The sequence below is a fragment of the Festucalex cinctus genome, chromosome 19 (genome assembly GCF_051991245.1).
Source record: "Festucalex cinctus isolate MCC-2025b chromosome 19, RoL_Fcin_1.0, whole genome shotgun sequence".
NCBI classification, from domain to species: Eukaryota; Metazoa; Chordata; class Actinopteri; order Syngnathiformes; family Syngnathidae; genus Festucalex; species Festucalex cinctus.
Genome location: NC_135429.1, coordinates 20,979,277 through 20,990,069, shown reverse-complemented (window position 1 = coordinate 20,990,069; position 10,793 = coordinate 20,979,277). Strand labels below are relative to the sequence as shown.

General features: G+C 44.5%; 1 protein-coding gene across 5 annotated transcripts in view; it reads left to right on the top strand.

Annotated features, from left to right (window-relative positions):
- Positions 1–10,793, top strand: part of thrb (thyroid hormone receptor beta) — a 155,936-nt gene that overhangs the window by 19,290 nt on the left and 125,853 nt on the right. For all 5 annotated transcript variants that reach the window (XM_077506546.1, XM_077506547.1, XM_077506543.1 and 2 more), the window contains 2 exons: positions 9,080–9,180; positions 9,262–9,409. In XM_077506546.1, coding sequence (XP_077362672.1) covers positions 9,080–9,180; positions 9,262–9,409 — 249 coding nt within the window. The remainder of the gene's footprint in view (positions 1–9,079; positions 9,181–9,261; positions 9,410–10,793) is intronic.

Here is a 10,793-nt window from a genome sequence, read left to right as displayed (position 1 = left end):
TTGCGCTGTAACACGCTCTCCCACCTTGTCCATGCCCCCTGCTGCCGGAGTCCAACTGCCCTGGTCACTCGCTCTTCCTCCACACCTGCTCGGACCTCTTCCTGGAGTAGCTGATGTCTCTCCTTTCCCCGGGCCTGGCTCACTTGGGTCTTTGGGAAGTAGCCCAGGCCTGCTCTCCCCGTTGCCAAAACCCCAACCAGCGCTTTCTGCCTTAGGCGTGACTCTGCCACCTCCACTGCTTTCTCAGCTCTCCACTTCCTTCCAGTTCTCACTTCGATCCCTGCTGATGACACCTTGTTGTCCCTGGAATCCCTGTACTGCAGATCCTCTCTTGTACGTGCCACCTTAAACTCTTCAGTGAGCCCACTGAGGGGTAGCTGGAGGGTGTTGCTTGTCCCGTACAGGGCAGCGCTGGTGAGGCTGCGGGGAAGTCCCAGCCACTTTCGAAGAAAGCCACTGATCTTCCTTTCGAGAGACTCCACAGTTGTTAATGGGACTGCATAAACAAGGAGAGGCCACAAGACTCTGGGCAGGATGGAGTGCTGGTAGATCCAGGCTTTAAATCTACCTGGCAGGCCAGACTTGTCCACCTTGGTGAGCCACGCTCCCAGTTGTTCACCAGACTCCTGTATGGCAGCAGCGTCTCTCAAAGTTGCATCAAAGAGCTTCCCCAGGCTCTTAACTGGCTGTTCCGAGATTGTCGGGATCTCGGTTCCCGAGATCGAAAACCGGAACTTGTCCATCACCTTCCCCCTCTTCAGAACCATGGATCTTGACTTGGAGGGCTTGAAGCTCATCCTCACCCATGTGATGTGTCTTTCCAAACCCTGCAGTATCCACCTGCACCCTGGGACAGATGTTGTGGTGATGGTAAGGTCATCCATGTAGGCTCTTATGGGAGGCTGGCGAACACCTGATCTGGATAGGGGCCCTCTACGTTCCACCTCTGCAGCTTTGACCACCATGTTCATTGCCAATGCAAAAAGGGTAACGGAGATGGTACAACCTGTTATTATACCTTTCCCAAGGCGATGCCAGTCAGATGTTACTGACACAGAAGTGAACCTGAGCCTGAAATTGGCATAATAATCCAGGATCAGGTCCTTGATCTTATTAGGGACGTGGTGGAGGTGTAGAGCAAGCTCCACTAGTTTGTGCGGGATGGACCCGTAGGCGTTAGTCAGGTCCAACCACAACACAGCAAGGTCACCTCTGTTCTCATGGGCCTCTCTGATGAGCTGTGTGACGACACCAGTGTGCTCTAGGCAGCCAGGAGCTCCGGGAATCCCACCTTTCTGGACGGAAGTGTCGATGTAGTTGTTCTTGAGGAGAAACTCGGTCAGTCTTCGGGAGACGATGCTGAAGAACACCTTCCCTTCCACACTCAATAGTGAGATTGTCCGAAACTGGTTGATGTTTTCGAGTCCTCCTCCTTGGGAATCCAAACTCCCTCAGCACGCCTCCACTGGTTGGCCACTCTCCCCCTTCGTCAGATCACCTTCAATGTCTTCCACAGGTGCCGGAGAAGCTCTGGGCAACGCTTATAGACCAGGTAGGGTACACCACTTGGGCCCGGTGAAGATGCTGACCGGGCTGCCTTGATGACTTCCTCAACCTCCTTCAGGCTCGGCTCCGACAGCTTGAACTCCACTGTTGGTGGGGCAGGGCTAATGAGAGCTTTGTTGTGACCTAGCTCTTCTTCCCTCAGTGGGTCGGTCATTGTGTTCCGGAGGAAGTGGTTCACCTCTTCACTTGAACACTCGAGCCGGCCACTACGCTTGTCCCCAAGCAACCGCTTAGCAAAACGGAAGGGATTGGCGATGAAGTCCGCCCGCTTTCTAGCTCTCTCTCTTCCCCGCCTCCTGTGCCACTCTGCTCTGCGTAGGGTTGTCAACTTCTTCCGCAGGATGTTATGCAGTTCTGCCAACGGTTGCTTCTCCTCCTCAGTAGCTCTCTTGAACTGCTTCTTGAGGGTTCGAAGCTCCTGGCGGAGTTGATGTATCTTGGTGGCTCTGCGGTTCATGGTGTAGGAGGTGGTCTTGGTATTGACATATTCAGTCCAGCCGAATCTCTCTGAGCCAAAGCTGACGATGATGGTGGTCATCGCTTGGAGTCTGCTGTCAACATCTCCTTTGGCTGTGGCTTGGATGATCTTACACACATCCTCGTCAAACTGCCGCCACTCGCTCAGTCTGCTCGCTGGGGGCCATTTTATCCGCTGCTGTGGAACTACTCTGCTGGGGTTGGGAGACTCTGGCACGTGGAGGGACTGGGATCTGTGGGTTGCCTCCTGTCCGGGCTCCTCCTGCGTCTCACCAGGTCCAGGACCTGTGCATTGTACCTCGCTCTCCCGCTCCAAACATTTCATTCTGGCCTGATGGATTTTTAGGCCGTGATTGTTTTGCATCGCTTGCCGCAGATACATATCGTAATCGTAGTCTGTTCGTTTGCAGGGGTCGTTAACCGTTGGTCCGTCCGATTGGAGATCTCATCCTTCCCCCTCTCGGGATCTCCTGGGGGTATTTCTCTTTAAGGCTTTCCGTAGCTCATTAGTGTTGTCAAACGATTACAATTTTTAATCTGATTAATCACACTTTTAAATTTTGATTAATCAGCTAAATTACTCTCGTATTTGCGAAATATACAATAAATACAAAATACCGTAATATTTTGACATTAACGCATTTTATTATCTGAATGTCATTTGCAAACATTGATTAAATGCATATACGCAATTGCATGCATGCGTGTATTGCTCAAAACGTAACGGCATCATATCAATTGGGTGCATTTCAGCAATTAATTAAACGCAAAATACTTTTGTTTTATCTAAAGTCCCGTCGGGGTGTTTTTGAAAGAGAAATTTACCACCGAGCACACCAACTGGAGTCACCCTGCTCATTTTGGAACAACAGGCATAGGAAATGCCGTGCCTTGACCTAATCACTGACCTGTGCAGCCTTCAATGTAACCTTCCGTGGTTACGTTCAAGGCTCCAAGTGCGGTCCAAAAAAATAGTACGATTAATCTGCGTTAATATGTGATTAATTTAACTTTTTTCTGTGATTAATTAATCTATTAAAGCTTTAACTTTGACAGCCCTAATACACACACACACAAACACACACACATATATACATATATATATATATATAAAATATATAAAATCTTTATGCCGATTAAATGACACGTCACCCTGGAGAAAGAAATTTGTAGACGCTCCCTAATATAGACGAGTGAATATCAAACATCGAACGTCAAAGCCAACTTTCCCTTGCTACTTTACTTGGAGTCGGCCCGAGGTGGGACACCGGGACGTGGAGGAAGAGACTGGTAGCATCTTTCCTCACTGAAGGGGTCAACTGGAGCAAGAAACAGGTTCTTAAATGACTGTTGCTCCATTAGTTTCGTTACACGTACAGTACGTCCCCTAGCAATGCTGTTCCCTGTTAAAGAAATCGTTCTTTTCTGTCTGGAAATTGGGAAGGAATGGAGGTTTACAAGTGTTGCAAAAAAATAAAGCGTACACTTCCATCCATCTATTCTAGCTTTGCAATGGTGTTTGTTTTTTGCCTATAAACTCCATTAGGACAGTTAAAAATGGCACAAAGTGCACCTGCCATTTTGTCACTTAAGGCTGAAAGCCATTTAAACAAGCGATGCAATGACGGCTACTTTTTTTTTTTTTTTTTGGTAGCCGCGCTTCTTTTTTTAAACTTGATTTTAACGCATGAGCGAACGTAATGCGTATTGCGCTTAGTTTAAAACCCACTATATTTATATTATTTTAATTATTGTTTTAAACTTCCTTACTTTTATTTTCTCTTCTTCCCCTGAACTGTTTTTGTTGATGCTTATATGTTGTTTTTCCTTGTGTAACGCACAATGTGTGCCTTGTGTCTGAAATGTGCTATACCATTGGTGGTCAAGTTCGGTCCTCGAGAGCCCCTATCCAGCCTGTTTTGTCTCCCTCCTTCAGCTCAGCTGAATCTAATGATCAGTTAATCAGCAAGCTTTGTAGAAGCCTGATAATGATCCTGATCATGAATCGGGTGTGTAAGCCTGGTTCACACGGCAAGATTTTCAAATTGTCGGCCGATTTCCAATCTTTGACAGACACCACACGTGAAGAGAAAAAAATCACGGGAGTTCCAGTTTTGAACGTACCGTGCGTGGTGTGCGGCCACACTGCAGAATCAAAACACTCCACACGAGCCAAGTTCATTCAAGAATGTGACGGGAAGTCTCGCAAAACCTCTCGAGATTAAACGCGTGCTTCCGAGTCGTCAACATGAGTGGATCCTGGTTTTCAGCCGAAAAAGCGGCATAAAAACAAAAAGTGTTGTTTAAAGGAGTGTAAATTGGCACTGGCGAGACATCGCTTGCCCTCGGCTCGGTGCTTGGCGGCGTGGGTTGGCGTCTCACCCAGAGACCACGTTTATTTGTGGAGAATGTGTGTGCGTGTATAAAAATTGAATAATTAATTTAACAAATATAAAATAAAAAGAGTGTAATAGCGCGAGCACGGACTTTCTGCTGCGTCATGACTTTTTTTATTTTGGATTCCCCACCGGCTTCCTCGCTGGCTCGCTTTCTGATAGGCTGCACGTCACTGTCAATCTGCTGCGCGGAGCGAAATCAGGCCAAAAAAATCCAACATATTGGATATGCCCGATTTCAAGTCGGGGTTCCATCCGAGCGCCGATATCGGGAGAAAAGATTATAAAGATTGTTTAAAATAATCATGTTGATTCAACACATTTTTTATATACTGCAGCATCAATATATTATGTGTGATTAAAGTGATTTACTCACCTAAAGGATACATTTTTTTTTTATTGTTAGTCTAAACTGATTTCCTAATGTAAAGATTGTTTAAAAGAATCATGTTGATTCAACACATTTTTTCTAATTTACTGCAACATCAATATTATGTGTGATCAAAGTGATTTAATTTCCTCCAGGCAAAGTTTGTTGTTTTTTTGTAATTATTAGTACAAACTCTTTTCCTAATGTTAATGTAGCACAATTGTATTATGTATTTGTTACTCAAATTAGGTCCATAACATTAACGAGTGTATGCAAATACAAAATCAATGTGAAAACAAAAATCAATGGATTAAAAAAACTAAACAGTCAGTTGAAAGCCAAAATATTCTTAGTAAACTTTATTGACAATGGCATCTACAGTCCTGTGCAACATTGCAAAAACAGACACCTGCATCACCAAGGACTCACTCAAAAATATCTTCATCAATTTAAGTGCTTCACATGCAGTTAAAAAGTATTGTTGTAGTGCCAAAACAGAATAGAAAATTGTATTGACATCATTATGTCTAACAATGAAAAACTGTATTACAGTTACCATAAATGGTACACCATCTTCAACAATGACAAATGGTCTCACAGTTGCAGAGCCAAAACATAAACAAAAATCGTATCGTGCAACAATTATCAAATTTGTAAATAGTGAAAACAAAAAAAGTTATTTGTTACCAGTGCAGCTTCTCTGCTCAAAGAGTCTGTTTTTCAGTGTGAGTGCCCGTCGAGACAGTTTACCACCATCAAGTTCCATTAAAATCTTTTGGATGGTCTCGAAAGTGTAGCGGAGGTTAGCAGGATAGCTGAGGTTAATGGCATAAATTAGTCCAAAAAGCAAAGCCACAGCCATTGCCACATCATCCACACCTTGCAGCACCTTGATACCCTCCAAGATAATTCCAATGTCCTGCTCATCTTCATTTTTGAGAACATAAATCCCAACAATCGTGTCTTCAATTGCCTCGTTGATGGCGACTTCATCTCCGCCCTACACAACAAAGATGTACAAAGGACAGTATGTACATTAGACCCATTAACCAAGCCATTGTGAGAATTGAATAAATTAAGAAAGAAAATGGGTAGAAGGTAACGGGCAATTTGATTGTACTTTCTCACAGTAGGACTCTGCAATAACCAAAACCTCACAGTGTAAAAATGGATTCCCCAAAACAGCTTATTTAAAAGGGATATTCAGCACTAAATCAACAAGTTTTTGGTGATTAACTACATGTATAATCAGGTGTCTACTAATGCAATCTACTTGTTCAGGTTATTATTGACATTTTATTGCATGTTTGTTGTAATCTTGAATTTGGGATAAACACAGAGATAGGAAGACAGGGATAAACAATTTTCCTGTTTGTCCTCTCATTGCACAGAAAGTCAGTTGCCACATCATTTGTAAAGTGTGTCATAGTTGCTTTGCACGCCTCCTTCGCGAGTTGTTGTAGTTGAGTTATGCAAACATCAAACATCTTATTTATTGGATTATTTTTTATTTTATTGCATTTGGTTAGTGTATTGAGCATAGTTTTTTAAAGTATAGACATTGTTTAGAGTAGAGGTGGCCTAGTTCGGTCCTCAAGAGCCCCAATCCAGCTTGTTTTCCATGTTTCTCTCCACTAACACCTGATTCATGACCAGGATCGTTATCAGGCTTCTGCAAAGTTTGATGAATAGCTGATCATTAGATTCAGCTCCGCTGAAGAAGGGAAATATGGAACACAGGCTGGGTAAGGGCTCTCGAGGGCCGAACTTGGCATAGAGTATAGTTTTAACTGCTGCTGCCAACCCTCTCCCCCATTCACAAAAAGTTCTACAGGCAACACCCCCTTTGAACACCAATTTCAAATATTAGCTAAGGGTGGAGCAAGAGGCTGAATTCCTGTAGAGTTACACTTTAATGCAGATTGTGTTTTAAAATTACAAAATACATACTTCTCCAGACACCATTTTTTCCAACTTCATGTTTTTTTGTTATTTTTTTTCCAGGGTCTATACAAAATTTGAGTCAATTTAGCAGCTGACATTTCCAGGTCTGTGAGGACATTTTGAGAGATAGAGCCGTTGCCACTGATTACTGAACTGTATTATAGTCTAATAAGTTACATGAAACAAAATGCATTTTTTGACAATTTTATTTCATAACTTTTTCAGGCCCTGGAAAATTGCTAAAGTTCACGTTCCCAGGTTTTCCACAACCATATGTGAACCCTGTTACTCAAATGTGACTTTTTCTAAATTATCTGATATTCTTAAACATTTCCACCAAAGTGGTAAAGTAGGAAAACAAGTAACGTGGAACAGAGAAAGAGAGGGAAAAAGTAAACTGATTCGTTCACATATTACGTACCTCATATTCCTGTACAAGGTTTGCTGGATCTTCGCCCATGTATATGCAGATTCCTTAAATGATGCATTCTCGTCCAGCATCTATATCCTCACACTGGAAGAAGTTTTCTTAATTCATTTCTAAGTGATGATGAAATCATGAATTACAATGACAGACAAGAGAATATAGACACTGTATGGGTACAGAGAGCACTCTCTCTATTCTGGACCTAGATTCCTCAATCCTGTATTGGAGGCATTAGCGTTTGGAGATAGCAACGGAGGGAGCATTCTCTGTACCCAGTAAAATCTTTTCTCCCCAAGACTTTGCGCAACATCAATATTGCATGGGTCAGTACATTGTCACATTTACAAATACTGCCAAAAGTGCAAAAACAGCAGAACAGACAGAAGGACGCAAAAGGGACTTATGGCCTCCTGTATGCTCAACTTGATATGGCAACTAAATCATTCTACAAATTCCCATAACTTTACCACAATTCTAAAACATTACAATTTACCATAATAATCATGTAAAATTTCTTCGTAAAAAATTTGTCATTGTTGTGGTACATCTCTTTCACTTACATTAGCTATTCGCGCATTGATTGCTTTGAGCCGTTCTCCGACCTGCCCCCCTCTTTTCTTGAAGAGCTTGGTCAGGTTGTCCGAGTACAAATCCAGTTGAGACAGAAATTTTGATTGAAGTGGGATGGTGGTAATTCGCTTGAATTCAGCGTTGATCTGAAAACAAGCAAAAAGGTACAAACGAAAGAGGTTTGAACAGGGAGAAAAATCACACACACACACACACACACACACACACACATACCAGAAAAGATTAAGGAAGCATAGCATCAGAACATTTATTTATATCAAAGCTCACCATGAAATGACATACCTCACTGACTTCAAACAGGGCAGGCCACCTTGCCATAAAGCTCTCAACCATTGGCGCATCTTGCACAACTTCATGTCTCCGAAGTGCAAAAGTCTTCTCCATTTTGAGCTTCACAGCCTCTCTGTTGTTCCTCTGTTTTACATCTAAGAGCAGAGCTTCCTGCATGTCCTCCAGACTTTTATGGGTTTCTGTTAATGGGTACGTTGGGCAAAAATTCACCTCCGCCCGCTTTGCCTTTTTGACACCAAAGGCTGCACTACGCCTCTCTTCAGGTTTGTTCTTTAAAGAGTTCACCGTTACTTCGTGGCACCCCAGTTTCCTAAGATGTGTGCGGTAGTTAGATAGTTTATACTTCAAACTGACTTTCCACCCACAATATCCAGTAGAGGAGCCTTTCTCTGTTAAACAAGGATGTGCCTTTATGAGACTTTGAGCCACCTGTTCCTGTTCTCCCTGTCCGTTGCATACACTTTATACTGGACAATCTCCTGCACTAAACCTTCAAGGATGGTTGACTTTAACTTTGGGTCTGGCATCAGTGTACTGCCGTCATTTCGATAGGCTAAATTTGCCTGCTGAAGTTTTATTTCAGCATCATATGAGAATTTTGGCACATGAAACACAGATGATCGTGAGGATGTTGAGTCACTGGACGAAAGTATATCAGTGTCCATAGACGTGGAGTCACTCCCAGTAAAATAACTTGATGCTTGGGCATCCAGAACATCCAATTTTTAATTTTGCTGCATCATGGTGGGCCTTGACATATCAATAATTCTCAGAGTACCTTTGTCTTCTATTTCCGAGATTGAGGTAAGGTTAAGGAACTCATTTCCAAACAAGGAATCCATGAATTGAAGACGAAAATTGCCCTCCAGTCCACACTGTTTCTTAACTTCAAGCGCAAGATCATCAACAGACTTAGGGAGTCCATGAGGAAAACTAAGCCTCTGGGAGCTGCCATCAATCATATGTAGCTTATAGTATGTCCAATAAAAAAATAGTAATCATTTTCTTCTCCCCCAGGGTACATACCAAGTTACCTGGACAAAGATGAGTTATGTGTAGTGTGTGGGGACAAAGCGACGGGCTATCATTATCGCTGTATTACCTGTGAAGGCTGTAAGGTAACAAATCAGTTGGAATGGGTTGTACAAGTAAAGGGATTTTTTTTTTTTTTTACGTATGTATTGCCATCTGTTGTCTAGGGCTTCTTCAGGCGGACGATTCAGAAAAATCTCAGCCAAACCTATACTTGTAAGTACAAGAGAAAATGTGCCATTGACAAAGTGACCAGAAACCAGTGCCAGGATTGTCGCTTCAAGAAGTGCATTGCAGTTGGAATGGCTACAGACTGTAAGTCAAGACATACATTCTCTCTTTTTTACAATTATTTCTTCCCACATAACATGCATGGTAGTTTAATTGAACACACAATTGTCCTGCGGTGTGGTGATGAGTGTGAGTGACTGTTTGTCTGTGTGTTTGGCTTTGTGAGCTAGTGACCATTGGTTCAAATCTTGCTTGTGACACGGCGAGAGAAGGTAGGACTCAGACGCAGAGTGACAGTTGGCCAACAAGGCTGCAGCTTTAATGGCTCGGACAAAAAACACCTCTCAAAGAGGGAAAAAAGGCTGAACAAAAAGGGCACTCAAAAACAGGGACAACAAAAGGCGCTCCACTAGGGAGGAAAACAAGGGGCAAACTAAGGACGCAAGACAAGGCAAGGCAAGACATCAAACAAGGACTGTGGTACGAGGACTGTGAGGACGCTTCCATGCACTGAGTTGGAAACAGGTGGTGGTAATCATGGGCGTGGACCGGTAATCAGTGAGCTGCAGGAAGGGTAAGTGACCTGGGGTGAGAGGAGAGTTAGTACTTTCAAAATAAAACGGGAACCTGACTGTGACAACAAAAGCATGAGCCGCCACTCTGGTGGCGGCGTGACAGTACCCCCCCCCCCCTCAACGGCCGGCCCAGGAATCTCAGGGTGCTCATCATAAAAATCTTCGATGAGGGAGGGGTCCACGATGAACCGGGCGGGCACCCACTGCCTTTCTTCTGGCCCGTAACCCTCCCAATCCACCAAGTATTGGTGTCCCCGGCCCCGCTTCCTGACATCCAATAATTTCCTGACCCTATACACTGGGCCCCCCTCCACCATCTCCGGAGGGGGCGGCGCAGGCTCAGGCGGGACCAGGGAACTGTTCTGGACAGGCTTGACCAGGCTCACGTGGAAGGTAGGGTGGGCGCGGAGGGATCGAGGCAGGCGAAGGCACACGGCGGCAGGACCTATGGTCTTGGCAATCGGGAATGGCCCCACGAATCTCGGGGCCAACTTTGGACAAGGTACTTTGAGGTGAAGGTTCTTAGTAGAAAGCCATACCTTCTGGCCCGGCTGGTATTGGGGTGCGGCCTTCCTCCTCCGGTCAGTAGCTCTTTTCACTCTGTCGCCTTGCCGCTGTAGTGCCAGTCGAGCTGCTGACCAGATTCGGCGACATCGGCGGACCATGGCGAGAACCGAGGGGACTGAGGCTTCCTCCTCCAGGTCCGCGAAGTAAGGTGGATCGTATCCGTGAACACACTTGAAGGGCGTGATTCCTGTGGCAGAGGTTGGTAAGGAGTTATGCGCCAATTCGACCCATACCAGGTTCTTGCTCCATGTGGACGGGTTTTGGGAGACTAAGCATCGAAGTCCAGTCTCCAGCTGTTGGTTGAGTCGCTCAGCCTGTCCGTTGGC